Raw genomic sequence first — 14,097 nt, 5'->3', positions numbered from 1 at the left:
ATGAGCAAACTGAGACTCAGACATTAAGTAACTTTCCCATAGTCCCACAGTTGGAAGGTAATAGAACCAGGATTCAAATCCGCTGTCAGTGTCTGGAGCCTGACTGGGCCCAGGGCAGAGCAGAGTGATGGGAGAGGTGGGGAGGTTCCTGGAATAAGGACCAGAATGCGGTGTGTTCATTGGGGATGTGGTTAAAGTGGGAATGGGGTTTATCCTTGCTCATCCTTCCTCATCCAGGGACTTCATGCCCTGTCCTACAATCTTTGGGTATATGGATGCACTGGGGGATATTTCCTCTGGGCACAGAGGCCCCCTTCCTCTCCCAGATTTATTTTAGGGTGAGTGACTAGAGCCCTGCAGCTGAAGCCAGGGCCTTCTTGGGAATGGTGGGGCAGGGGTGGGGGGGTTGTTTTTGGAAAAGCAGCAAATGTTTAGGGAAATATCTCTTGAAGTTGAGAAAAATTGGAGTTATGGAGAGGGCAGAGTGCTGAGCATTGGTGGGTGGGAGTCGGGGGAGAGTGCAGGGAGGACTTAACAGTTATAGACACACACCCCAGGTCTATTCTGGAGCCTGGAAGTGAAAGTCTTTTGTGACATCACTGGCAAGCTGTGGTCTGTCCTCTGACTGTCTCACCCCCCTCCTAGCTTCCTAGCCTCCTCCTCTATACTGGAATCCCCAACAACGTGACTCCCAGACCACCCCAGACCCTTCCCACCACATAGCATTCTTCCCCTTAGGTTTACTTGAGATTCCCCTGTCTTCAAGATTTGCGGCCCTTGGGGACGCCTGGGTGGCTCAGTCGTTGAGCGTCTGCCTTCGGCTCAGGTCATGATCCCAGGGTGCTGGGATCGAGCCCCGCATCAGGCTCCCGGCTTGGCGGGAAGCCTGCTTCTCCCTCTCCCACTCCCCCTGCTTGTGTTCCCTCTCTTGCTGTGTCTCTCTCTGTCAAATAAATAAATAAATCTTAAAAAAAAATTAGGGGAGGGGCACCTGGGTGGCTCAATCGTTGGGCATCTGCCTTGGGCTCAAGTCATGATCCCAGGGTCCTGGGATCAAGCCCCACATTGGGCTCCCTGCTTGGCGGGAAGCCTGCTTCTCCCTCTCCCACTCCCCCTGCTTTTGTTCCTTCTCTCGCTGTGTCTGTCAAATAAATCAGTAAAATCTTAAAAAAAAAAAAAGATTTGGGGCCCTTGGCCAGAGCCCCTCTGGAGGATGCTCTGGGGTCAGCCCTGAGAAAGCTGGACCACAGGGGACAGCTGCCTTCTGAATGTGTGGGGCCAGAATGTTCAGGTCTTCTGGGGTCAAACCCAGGAGTCAACTTGCCCCCCATGCCATGAGACAGGCCAGTGGTCCAGACACTGCCCATAGGGGAGCCAAGGAGGGAAGGTGCCCTCTCCTAATCTGAGCCCATCTGTCTTCACTGGCCTTGGATAGGTATGAGTGGCCATGTGTGTGAGTGTGTGTGGTGGGGTGGGCAGAGGAATCTGGACTTTAGCAGAGAGGAAAATAATGTGGTGGAGGGGGGTTGTATAACAAAGGATTTTTGCTTGCGACTAATAGTCTCCAGCTGCAAAAATACCAAAGTAGAGGCCAGGCCGGGCTGGGGACGCCCGTTCTTGCCAACTCCTCACCGGCCTGCTGAGTGGGGCCCTGCCTGGCCTTTGGGAGGTGGAAGGGGAGACCGGCCAAGGGTAAATAATCTAGAGCAAGGACGATCCCTCTGCCTGCTCTCCCGGAATTGGCAGGGAAGCCAGGCCAGGAGGGAGTCTCAAAGGTCGGCCACGTCCTGGGGGGCACGGGGGGCGATTGTGGAGCTGCACCTGCAATGGGGGGGCATTCGATCTCTTCAGATTTCTTCCTCCTTCCTTCTTGCTGAGGGAAGAGTGGATGGGGAGCAGCGCCAGGGTGTTGCCAGCCCTGAGCTGGGCAGTGACTCAGGGAAGCCTCAGGAAGTTAGAGAGAAGGACGCAGCTGCACCAGCTGGTGCTGGGAAAATGGCTTCCAGTGAAGTTCCCTTGCATGCCATCAGCCCCCCCACCGTGGCCACCAAGTAAAGGGCGCGCGGCCCGATTTGCCTTCCAACCTACTTGCCTGCTAGCTGCCCGTTGCTGCGGCAGGTCTCCCGCCCCACCACCACCACCTTGGGGACTTCGGTTTTCCTCCAGAGGCCGCCTAGTGGCATTCATTTGGATCTGTTTTTCTGTGGTCACAGTGTGTGGGGCAGTGTGATTGCCTTATCCCAGCCCGGGGCCCTCTTCCTCTGTGGCCTGGGACCCGCACTTCCCAGGCTGCTCTGCCTCTCTCTTCCCCCATCAGCAGGATGAGCCAGTACTGGGAGCCCAGAGGAGACAGTGCTTGAGCTTGGGGGTGTGTCAGCAACCACAGGGGCAGTGCCTCTTCTCCGTGACCTCCTTCTCTGGTCACCTTGAAGTGCGGCTTAACGGGGGGGGGTGGGGGGGGCCTGAAGAGGAAACCAGTTTGATGAGAGCCCCGAATTGGCTCTTGCTCTTCCTCCCGCGGCCTAAGTCCTGTGACTGTGAGTCAGTGTCAGGGCCTGGCCAAGTTCCTTGGGAGCCACGTTCCTGTTCCCTTTGCCCCCACCCCCACCCACTGTTAGGAAACAGCCCCTGAATCCCTGTGGGTGGGGGCAGGATTAGAAGGGGGTTGAGCAGAGCGTCTAGTTATTATACCCACAGCTCTGTGGGGGCAGAATAATCCCTACTGGGTTTGAGTGGGGGTAGTGTGTGGGAGTAAGTTGCAGCCAAAGGCAGGTGGTCCACAGATCTCTTTACCTATTGGGGCAATTGGTGGAGGTGGAGTGCAAGGCAGGGGTCCCGAGGAGTCGCTGTCTTAGGAGATTCCCAGTTTGCAAGAGGCGTTACCTCTGGTGGTGGTAGTTGGAGGGGGCAGTGAGTGGATGGGAGCCAGTGGGTCTTAGAGAAGAGGAGTCCGAAGAGGCCCGCAGGGGTCCCTGTCCCCAGATTTCCTACTGTGCCCTACCCCTCCCCTCTTCAGTCCTTTTTAGCCTCTCCCATCTCCCCCAGAGATGGCATAAACTGAGTGTGGGCACCTGGTCTCCATCCTCCTCTCATCTTCACAAAGCTCCCCTTCTTTGTGAACCATGCCTCAGTTTACTTTCAGAGTCCTTTTATGGCCCTCCTCCTATGTTCTCTGTCCTCCAGCCCTGTATGTTATTCTCTGCTCCTTCCCACCCTCCCTAGGATAGGAAATTGAGCAATAGGGACATTGAAGAAACGGGAACGGGGGTGAGTAGAGGAAGTTTGGCCTATGTCACTGGTTCCAATCTTTTGATACCATGGGCCTTCCCTTTTCCATGTCTATGGGTGCCATATTTTGACACACTTTTTTCTCAGATGGAATTTATTTATTTATTTATTTTAAAGATTTTATTTATTTGACAGAGAGAGGCACAGTGAGAGAGGAAACACAAGCAGGGGGAGTGGGAGAGGGAGAAGCAGCCTTCCCCGCGGAGCAGGGAGCCCGATGTGGGGCTCAATCCCAGGACCCTGGGATCATGACCTGAACCGAAGGCAGATGCTCAATGACTGAGCCACCCAGGCGCCCCTCAGATTGAATTTATTAATGGTGTGCCCTGCTTTTCCATTTTTAAGAGTCACACAACATGTACGTGTCTGGTCAGTGCCCTGGCTGGCATGAGATAACTTGACTTACCATATAACGTTGATGAAAATCCAGCCAACATCAAACGTGAGTGATGTTTTAGTTAGCCAGAGTGCTGGTATCTCAAGTAAAAGCATATGTAAAAATATTGGAATGAACTTGGGGACCTGTCCTCACTGCCTTTTGGTACCCCAAGAAGATGGTCCCGCTCAGGGAAGGGCTAGAGCTGGGGAAGCTTGTCCATGAACTAATCAGCCAACATGGACCGAGTGCTTCCTGTGTGCGGCGCTGAGCTCGGTGTGTGGAGCAGGACTCTGTGGGAGGGCACTCGGACATTTGTCTTTGGAGAAACCAGATAGAAACCAGCTAGGAAAGATGGCAAAGAATACAAGGCAAAATGTGCCCTTGCCAAGAACTACCACAGGAGCTCAGCGAGGAGAGACAGCTATAGCCTACGTGGTGAAGGAGGTCGCCCCAGAGGAGGTGGGCTTCCAGGGGTGGGTTCTGCACCAACAAGGGTGGGCATGTCTGTAGGAGGACCTCCCCCCATAGCTCTTTCGTTCACATTTTCCAGACGTGGAACAGATGGCCATCGACTGGCTGACGGGCAACTTCTACTTTGTGGATGACATCGATGATAGGATCTTTGTCTGCAACCGAAACGGGGACACGTGTGTCACTTTGCTGGACCTGGAGCTCTACAACCCCAAGGGCATTGCATTGGACCCTGCCATGGGGTAAGAGGGGTGGGCCGAGGCTGTGGTGGAAGGGAGAGTGCCCGATGTCCAGAGCCCAGTTAACGTGCCCTCTGCCCACAGGAAGGTGTTCTTCACTGACTATGGGCAGATCCCAAAGGTGGAGCGCTGTGACATGGATGGGCAGAACCGCACCAAGCTGGTTGATAGCAAGATCGTGTTTCCTCACGGCATCACGCTGGACCTCGTCAGCCGCCTCGTCTACTGGGCTGACGCCTACCTGGACTACATTGAGGTGGTGGACTACGAGGGCAAGGGCCGGCAGACCATCATCCAGGGCATTTTGGTGAGGGGAAAGCTTTTTCAGGGCAGCCATTCCCTAGGCCTCCCAGTGAGAGGGAGGATGACATGGGAGCACGTTTGCCTTCTGGTGGGAAGCGGGGTAGACATGAGCCCCTCAAGGAAGGGAGTGGATATGGCTTCTACTCTGACGGAAACAGGTCATTTTAGAGACATCTTTTAATTCCCTTTTCTCACTTGATCCTTACAACAACCCCTGAGAGATAAGCGGGCAGGTGTCTCAGTTCCTTTTTGGCATTAGAAAAAGCAGGGTTCAAAGAGGTTAAGAGATTTGTCTGAAGTTACACAGCTGGGAAATAGCACTGGGACCAAGTCTAGAAGCCCTTCCAACTCAGAGATGGCACCTCCATTCTGGGATCATTGAGGTGACCAACCATCCCTGTTAGCCCTGGACATGCCACAAACCAGCAAATCCCTTTGTCTTGGACAAGCTGGAACAGTCAGTCACCTTGGATAAGTTATGTGGGTAGCAAGGGCTGTTACCAGGCTTGCTTGGGGCAAGTCTGTCCTCTCAGTCTTCCCAAAGCTCGTGGCTAGAGTTGGGCTAAGAATGTCCTCCTTTGGACAGAGTTTAGGGCCCAACTCCAATTCAGTCCAAAATGGTTCCATTATCCACTGTATGCCTGAGCCTGTGGGGGACGTGGTTCCTGCCCTCAAGGGGTTTGAGCAGAGTGGATGGGATGAGTCCACAAATCACCAGTCAGTGGATAATAGCCAGAGAGATGGAGCGTGAAAGGTGAGCCTGTGTCTGGTTAGAAGATCCCAGAAGCTCTTCAGAGAGACGCTCTGTGAAGGATGAGTGGGATTTTGACAAGCAAAGATCTCAAGAGCCGGAGGATACAGGAGGAAAGCGTAGAGTTAGACAGTTGTGGAATGAAGTGGGCAGTGCAAATAATGAAATTTGGATGGGAAACCGAGGGGCTCTCCAGGACAGAGGGAGGATTCCCTTCTCTCATGCTGACCATTCCTACCTGCCCGTCTCAGATTGAGCATCTGTATGGCCTGACCGTGTTTGAGAATTATCTCTATGCCACCAACTCGGACAATGCCAATGCCCAGCAGAAGACGAGCGTGATCCGAGTGAATCGATTCAACAGCACTGACTACCAGGTCGTCACCCGTGTGGACAAGGGTGGTGCCCTCCATATCTACCACCAGCGGCGTCAGCCCCGAGGTGAGTGGGGCCCCGCAGCCCCTGCATGGACCCTCCTGTGGGAATGCCCGGTTCTCTCATATCATGACTGCTTCTTATAGCAATCCATCCCGGACTAGCTCCCCTGGCCCCTCAGCTTCCCCTGCCAGCCCCTTCCTGCCCCTCAGCCTCTAGATCCCACCTCCATGGAGCCCCTGCACCCAATTCTGCTCAGGACATAGGTTGCTCCTCCCAGTTTCCTGGCTGCTTCAGAGTAGAAGCACCTGACCACGGGCAATGGTGTGACTCTCTCCCCTGGCCGCAGAAACGGCCACCTGCAAGTCTGAAGGCAGAGAAATCCCAGTCCTGTGGCTTCTAAAGCTTCAAATGGGACAACAGGTTTAAAGACCACAGCAGGAAGGAGTGTGGTCAGACCTCAGGAAGGCTTCCCGAAGCCTGGGCACGGGGGCTCTGGAGGGGCCTGACCAGCTCTCCCCTGCCTGCAGTGAGGAGCCACGCCTGTGAGAATGACCAGTTCGGGAAGCCAGGCGGCTGCTCCGACATCTGCCTGCTAGCCAACAGCCACAAGGCACGGACCTGCCGCTGCCGCTCCGGCTTCAGCCTGGGCAGCGATGGGAAGTCATGCAAGAGTGAGTGACCGCGGGGGGGGTGTGCCCGCTGGGATGGGGTGGGACACGTCCTTGTCTGCCTCCCCACAGCCAGGCCGTTTCTGTCTGAGATGCAGAGAAATGAAGGGATTTACCCATTTCGCCTCTAGTGGGGGGCCGAGACGGAATTTGAACCCACATCCAAGAGCAAGGCTTTTCCCATTACCCTCCTCGGGCTCTGTAGAAGACTGTCAACTGGCCCATTCAATTCATTCATTCATTCATTCATTCATTCACTCAACAAATACCTCGTGAGCACGGGCTGTGTCTGGTGCTGTCCTGGCCATGAGGATTCGGCAGTGACAAGATAGATGTCATCTCTGCCTTACGGAGCTTATAGTCTGGCAGGGGAGACAGACGAGTAAAAGTTACTCCAAGTGGTACCTGGTGTTAGGAAGAAAACAGTGGAGCACAGGCCTGCTGATGGCAGTGAGGGCCCCAGCTGGGGTGGAGTGATCAGGGAAGGCTTCTCTGTGGAGCAGGGATTTGAGCCAAGTTCTCTATGAAGGGAGGAGTCGAGTCACGTGACCACCTGAAGGCAGAGCCCTCTGGCAGAGGGGATCAACAGTGCCAGGCTTCAAGGCTGAGAAGGGCACAGCATGAATGAGGCGAGACAGGAAGGAGAGGTTGGACGGGATTCGAAATGGGACGAGGAGCTCTTGGTGACTTTCCAGCAGAGAAGTGACGTGATGTGCTTCACATTTGTCAAAAGATCATGCTGGCTGGACGCTGGGTAGAGGATGAACAGCAGGAGAGTGGCAGGAGGCTCCTTCTGTGGTGTAAGCAAGGGGTGGTGTGGCTTAGATAAGGATGATAGGAGTAGAAGTGATCCAGCGTGATCAGAATCCAACATTTTACCACGGAGCAGTGAGCACCTAACTGAAAACCTGCTCCTGGCTATTGCACCATCTCCTACCCTTAGACTGGCAAGGCAGACCCCCCAGGGTGCTGTCCCTGGCCTTTACATGTTTATGGATCTGTCCATGTGACCCCGACCCCCTGCCATACCCATACCCCCTGGCTCAGGAGAGCTGGGGCATTGCAGCCTCTTGGGCCGTGGCCCTGGAGGCAGGGTGGTAGTGTGTGTGTGTGTGTGTGTGCACGCGCACACACGTGCCTGACTTTGTGCCCCTCCTTGTGCCTGCCCTAGAACCAGAACACGAGCTGTTCCTTGTGTATGGCAAGGGCCGGCCAGGCATTATCCGGGGCATGGATATGGGGGCCAAGGTCCCGGACGAACACATGATCCCCATTGAGAACCTCATGAACCCCCGGGCCTTGGACTTCCATGCTGAGACTGGCTTCATCTACTTTGCCGACACCACCAGCTACCTCATTGGCCGCCAGAAGATCGACGGCACCGAGCGGGAGACCATCCTGAAGGACGGTAAGGGCCCCCGAAGTGAGGGCTGTGCAGCTGGGACTCCCGAGGGACACCCACCTGGGAAAGGAAGCCACGTGAGGCCTGCGCATCGCCTTCTCAGCGCCCTCTCAGCATGGAGAGTCCCCTGCTGACTGGCTGGCTGGGCCGGTTGGCATGGAGATGAGGGGATAGACAGATTGACCCCTGTGTGACCCCCTTCTTGGCTGAGCTGGAAAGAGGCAGGAGGATGGATGGGTTAGGCAGCGTGGGCCGTCCTTGCCAGCCCTTGGGAAAACTCGGGGTCTCTCTGCCGTCGGCTCTGAGCTCCAGAGCTGCACACAGGACACAGCCCAGGGGAGGCCTGAGGCCTTGAATAGAGCAGCCCCGCCAGCACCTGGGTGCCCACAGAGGGCCTGCACAGCCCTCACAGCCACCAAAGCTGCTTGCTTATTTGTCCTGCGAAGAATATGTTTTGGGACCTGAACCCAGTTTTTCCCTCTGAGCTGCTTGGGCAGGACAACACTACATTGTCTCCTCGATTTCCATCTGCCTCTGAGCTCCTGAGTTCTGCCCCTTTCCTGCTGGGTGTCAGGAATTCCCAAACCTGCACTTGGGCCCCCAGGACAGAGCTCTCTACCCAGTGAATCTGGCTGACGCCCAGTTACTGCTCCCCACCCCCCGCAGTTCTGCTCATTGAACCTCAGCAGTCAGCAATCATAAGACTTTGGGGAAATCAGAAGTAACTCATCAGGAAAAGATTGGGGTTCCCTATACCAGGGGAGCTGCTATGTAAGCTTGAGATGAACACTTTGGCTAAGTGAAAAATCACTTCCTAATTTATTCATTTTGTTAGCTCAGGACTTTTGGGCCTGGGATGTTGTGTCATACTTGTGCCCAGAACCACACGCACCCCAGCTCACCCCAGCTCAGGCTCAGACAGGCCCTCACATGAGAGCTTGCATCTGCCACCTAGGTTCACGGGCTGCCGGCCGCAGTTTTGAGAGCCCCAGGGCCTCAATGCAGTCTCCTCAGCTCCTTTTCCAACCCCCCACCCCAGCACACCCACCGTCTCGGGCACAGGGTACTCCCCGCACGGCCTGGGTGTCGGGTTGCTCAGAGGCAGGCAGTGTTGAGGTTCCTTTGAGGCTCTCCGTCATGGCCCCCTTCACTCCCTGCAGGTATCCACAATGTGGAGGGGGTAGCTGTGGACTGGATGGGGGACAATTTGTATTGGACGGATGATGGACCCAAGAAGACCATCAGTGTGGCCAGGCTGGAGAAGGCTGCTCAGACCCGAAAGACTTTAATCGAGGGCAAAATGACACACCCCAGGGCCATTGTGGTGGATCCACTCAATGGGTGAGTCTCCCCAGGGCCTGGGGGTGGGAGGAGTCAGGAACTGTGGGTCTCAGAACTGGGAGGTGAGACAAGGAGTGTACAGGGGAGAGCAATCTAAAGTGGGGTGCTGAGGCAGGAATCAGAGGCTGAATGGGGGAAAGGTGCCCCATCTTCAGGACAATGAGAGTGATGCCTTAGACACATACAGAGAGATCTGGTCCTGTCACTCCCAACTTGGGGCCCCCTGCGGGCTCCCCTCACCCTTGGAGTGAGATCCACATTCCTTATCAGGCCTGGGCTCCTACAGGATCTGCCTGCATCCCCTCAACCTCATCTGCATCTCTCTGCTACCCTAGGAAATTCTGTCCCCACTGCCCCCTGTCTGTTCCTCAGACCCCCCAGCTCTTCCTGCCTCAAGGCTTTTGCTCTGGGAGTTGCTTTGCCTGAAGCTCCCAGACATTTGCAGATCTAGCCCCTTGTCCACATTCACACCTAGGCTCAAATGCCGCCTCCTCGGGGAGGCCTTCCCCAGCTGCTGCCCAGTCCACTCCCTATACCGTCATCCTGCTTCATGCCCTTCCTGGTTTTTCTCGACCTCCAATGTGTGTCACTTTCCAGTTGACTTGTTTCTTGTCTGTACCCCTGGGTGGGATGTGATCTCCATGAGAGCAGGGGCCTTGTCTGCCTGGGTCTCCACTGGGTCCCCGAGTGCCAAAACTGTGCCCAGCTCACAGTAGGCACTCGACAAATACTGGCTGAGTGGAGGAATGAATGAAATGTGGGGGCGAGGGTGAAGTAGGCAGGAAGCCCCTGGGAGGAGCTCTGGTACAGCACACGTGGATCGGGATCACACAGCAGGCTGCCGAAGGCAGCGGTGGCCCATGGGTGCTGACCAGTCACTGCCCACAGGTGGATGTACTGGACAGACTGGGAGGAGGACCCAAAGGACAGTCGGCGAGGGCGGCTGGAGAGGGCCTGGATGGATGGCTCACACCGAGACATCTTCGTCACCTCCAAGACAGTGCTATGGCCCAATGGGCTCAGCCTGGACATCCCAGCGGGGCGCCTCTACTGGGTGGATGCCTTCTATGACCGCATCGAGACCATACTGCTCAATGGCACAGACCGGAAGGTGGGCAGGCACGCACCTCTGTGGGGGTGTTCTTGTGTGCGTTGCTAGGCCACGTTTGTGTGTGGATGGGGCTTTTTTTTTTTTTTAAGATTTTATTTATTTGAGAGAGAGAACAAGCAGGGGTGGGGGAAGAGAGAGAGGGAGAAGCAGACTTCCCGCTGAGCAGGGAGCCCCACGCGGGACTCGATCCCAGGACCCCGGGATCGTGACCTGAGCCGAAGGCAGACGCTTAACCGACTGAGCCACCCAGGCACCCCTGGATGCGGCTTTTTGTGTGTGAATGTGTGGGCATCTCTGGATCTAGGCCCGTGTGCTTCATGCATGTCCACCTCCGTCCCTGTGGATGTGCGCCTCTCTGTGCTGTGTGTGTTACGTGTCCTATTGCCTGAGGATCGCCTCTCCAAGAGCGTGTCTGGGACTGCATGCTGTCTGCAGGCTTGGCCACTCATGCGCATACCGGAGCGGACAGCGCGTGTGCATCTCTGCACGTTTGTGCCCCCACACACAGCACACTTTGGTGTGCGCCTGCTGTGTTTGCCTCTGTGCAAGTGCAGGACTCCTAGAGACGGCGTCGACACGTGCTTTTTCACTGGGTCGGCCTTATGCTTCGGGACTCATGTGCATATCTAGGCATGTGGACTGAGCCTTTTCCTGGTATAGAAAGCCCTTGATGATCTGGCCTCTGACTATCTCTGTGGTCTCATTTCTCCCCCTGTTCCCTGTACCCTGACATTTGAGCAAGTGACACAAGACAGCTTGGAATTCCCGGCACATAGCGTACAGGGTGCAGCCCCCTGTGCTGTTGCTGACGCAGTTTCCCCACTCCTCCTCCCCTGTCCCATGGCTCAGGAGCCACCTTCTCCGGGATGTTGTCTCCAGACCCCTCTTCCAGCCTGGATTACCGCGTGTGCCCTCCATGAGACAATAGTGGCTTCAGGGCAGGGACGGTGTCTTTTTCATACCATAGCTTGACCCTTAATAGATCCTGGCAAATGTTTGTTGAGTGAAGAAATGAACAGATGAATTTTGGCTGTCTGCTCAGTACTTTGTGTGTGTGTGCGCGCATATGCCCACGTTGGAGGGATATGAATGCATATGAATGGATCCAAGGGAGGATAGTGTGGACAAGTTCCCCATCAGCATCCTGCTGGGTCCAGGGTCTGGCACCTCAGTGCGTGCAAAGCTGTCACCCTCATTTCCCTAGGCTCCTAGGCTAATGGGGGAAACAAGACCCACACCCAGGACATGGACACATGAATGAACAAAATGTTAATCCCCCCGGGCCCTCCTCAGGCACCCCATTTCTCCTCAGCTCCTCAGTAACCTCCCCTCCATTCTTAGATTGTATACGAGGGTCCTGAGCTGAACCACGCCTTCGGCCTGTGTCACCACGGCAACTACCTCTTCTGGACCGAGTACCGGAGTGGCAGTGTTTACCGCTTAGAACGGGGCACAGGCGGCGCCCCCCCCACCGTGACCCTTCTGCGCAGCGAACGGCCCCCCATCTTTGAGATCCGCATGTATGATGCCCAGCAGCAGCAAGGTACCGCCTGGGGCTGGGGCCAGTGATCGGGGGGGTCCTGGATGGGGAGTGAGGCTACTCGGGGCGGTGGGGGTGAAGGCACTCCCCAGGGAACCTAGGCTCTGAGTTTTGAGGCCCTGAAGAAGAGAGTTTGATTGTCTTCCGCGTCTCCCTCCCTGTCCCGTGCCTCCATGTTCTCTCCAACATGCTTATTGTCCTGTCGTCACTGCCTCCCTTTCTGACTCCTCACTTGAACGTGACTTTTCCCTGTCCTCGCCGGCCCCTCCCTCGGCCCTGCCTTTGTAGTGGGCACCAACAAATGTCGCGTGAACAACGGTGGCTGCAGCAGCCTGTGCCTGGCCACCCCTGGGAGCCGCCAGTGCGCGTGTGCTGAGGACCAGGTGTTGGACACAGACGGCGTCACCTGCTTGGGTATGAGGTGCCCAGCCGGGGTGGGAAGCCCGGGAGCAGTCCTCAGCGGGAGGGGGCCGAAGTGTCCAGTCAGAGATGAAAGAGGCAAAGGAGACCCTGTGGGGGCAACAGGAGGCAAGGGTTGTGGTGAGAGAAGGCCCTGGGGGCAGGAGGGCGTTCGGGGAGGACCGGGGATGGGAGGAATTTGGGAGAGCACAAAGATTAGGGGAAACTGAGTGATGACCAGGACAGCTTTGGAAAGAGGAACACATCCTTTTACATTTGTCGCCCCTGGATCAAAGTAATATAACAACAGTTTTAAATACTGGAAATTAGAGAGGGGGGAAAAAAGCCCAAATCCCACCAACAGACCCCAGTGTATTGTTAGCAGTGTGGGGAAGGAACACCATCTCTTCATGACCAGCTGGGTTACATGGTTGGGTTTAGATAGCTGAGATCATACTGCACATAAAATGTCTTCCACCCTCTTGGGCTCATATATGTCACAGCATTTTCTGTGTTATTGTTACATTATTTTAAATAGGCTCTTCTTAGATAAAAGTAGGTCATGCTCATTGTAAAAAAATAAATAAATGAACAGTATAGAAAAACATAAAGAGAAAGTACAAGCCACCCCAAATACCACCATCCATGGATGTCACTGTTACCATTTGGGGGGGACACCCTCCCAAGCAGTTCTCTACGTGTTTACCTTTACTTAAACGGAATCGCGCTCCACCTGCTGTTCTGTTTTCTGCTTTTTGTCACTCAACAGTAGGTCATAGATACGTCAGCAGAATTTTTAATGACTGAAATATATTTCATTAGTAAACGGTCCTTAATTTTCTCAACCATTTCTCTCTACTGCAGGATGTTTAGGTTGTTTTTTTCTTTTGTTATAATCACAGCTAACATCGATTTCTTGAGCACAGACAGGAACTAAGACAGGATTATAAGCACTTCCCGTGCAGTAACTTGTTTACTCCTTAAAATATTCCTGTAGGGAGCGTGTATTTTATTAGCCCCAGTATACAGATGAAGAAATTGAGGCCCAAAGTCCAAATAGGGATTTGAACTCAGGAAATCTGACCGAGAGCCTGTTTTTTTCATCACTTGCCCTGCTATTTCCCACACCTTCCTGCCTTCCCATATTCTGGATTGTTACCTTAAGATAGAATCCCGGAAATGAAAATGAGTCAATGGGGCCTTAGCAGACAGCTAAGGAGTGACTGAGGCCAGGTGGAAGGCAAGAGCATTGGCCAAGAGGGAAATCAAGTGGCCAGCGTGATGGAAGGATCCACACAGACATTGAAATCCTTGAGAATTAGAGCAGGAGAGAATGGGGGAAAAGTGATACCAAGCCAGGAGCTAAAAACCCTTAAGATGCCAGGGAGTGGCCTGGGGGCCCGTAGAAGTAGGGGTTGGTATAGTCTAATAGCATGAAAGTCAGCGCTGATTTTTCAGGAAAGAGAGAATAGTCGGGAAGCAGTAGCGAGGAGCAAGGTGACACATACCAAGGCCCAGTGGTCCAGGGCCGCAAGAGAGACAGTAGGCACCCACGGGATGCACAGAAGTTTCAGGGATTAGAGCGGGGATGAGAGATGGTTGGGTCAGAAAGGCATCCAGCAGAGCTCAGGGTGCAGGGACAGGGACCGACATGGGAGTGCTGAGCTTCTTGACGTTACCCATGCAAACACAGACCAAGGACATAGTGATTTTACTGCTGAGAGCTCAAGGCAGACAGGGGTGGTGAGGTAGGAGTGTCAGGGGACAAGAGGGTGCAGTCTGCAGAGTTCTGGGGCCTGTGTTCACTCCTTCTGGTGGAGCTGATGC

The 14,097-nt window shown here is 54.7% G+C and overlaps 1 protein-coding gene across 2 annotated transcripts in view; it reads left to right on the top strand.

Annotated features, from left to right (window-relative positions):
• LRP1 (LDL receptor related protein 1) overlaps positions 1 to 14,097 on the top strand; it is a 79,018-nt gene that overhangs the window by 21,078 nt on the left and 43,843 nt on the right. For both annotated transcript variants that reach the window (XM_035002331.1, XM_035002330.1), the window contains exons 7-15: positions 4,218 to 4,380; positions 4,462 to 4,684; positions 5,683 to 5,872; positions 6,337 to 6,480; positions 7,649 to 7,885; positions 9,040 to 9,220; positions 10,109 to 10,331; positions 11,673 to 11,874; positions 12,160 to 12,285. In XM_035002331.1, the coding sequence (XP_034858222.1) occupies positions 4,218 to 4,380; positions 4,462 to 4,684; positions 5,683 to 5,872; positions 6,337 to 6,480; positions 7,649 to 7,885; positions 9,040 to 9,220; positions 10,109 to 10,331; positions 11,673 to 11,874; positions 12,160 to 12,285 (1,689 nt within the window). The remainder of the gene's footprint in view (positions 1 to 4,217; positions 4,381 to 4,461; positions 4,685 to 5,682; positions 5,873 to 6,336; positions 6,481 to 7,648; positions 7,886 to 9,039; positions 9,221 to 10,108; positions 10,332 to 11,672; positions 11,875 to 12,159; positions 12,286 to 14,097) is intronic.

The sequence above is a fragment of the Mirounga leonina genome, unplaced genomic scaffold (assembly GCF_011800145.1).
Source record: "Mirounga leonina isolate KUSES-001 unplaced genomic scaffold, KU_Mleo_1.0 Mir_126, whole genome shotgun sequence".
Classification (NCBI taxonomy): domain Eukaryota; kingdom Metazoa; phylum Chordata; class Mammalia; order Carnivora; family Phocidae; genus Mirounga; species Mirounga leonina.
Note: the sequence above shows the minus strand (reverse complement) of the source record. Positions and strands in the feature narration are given on the sequence as shown.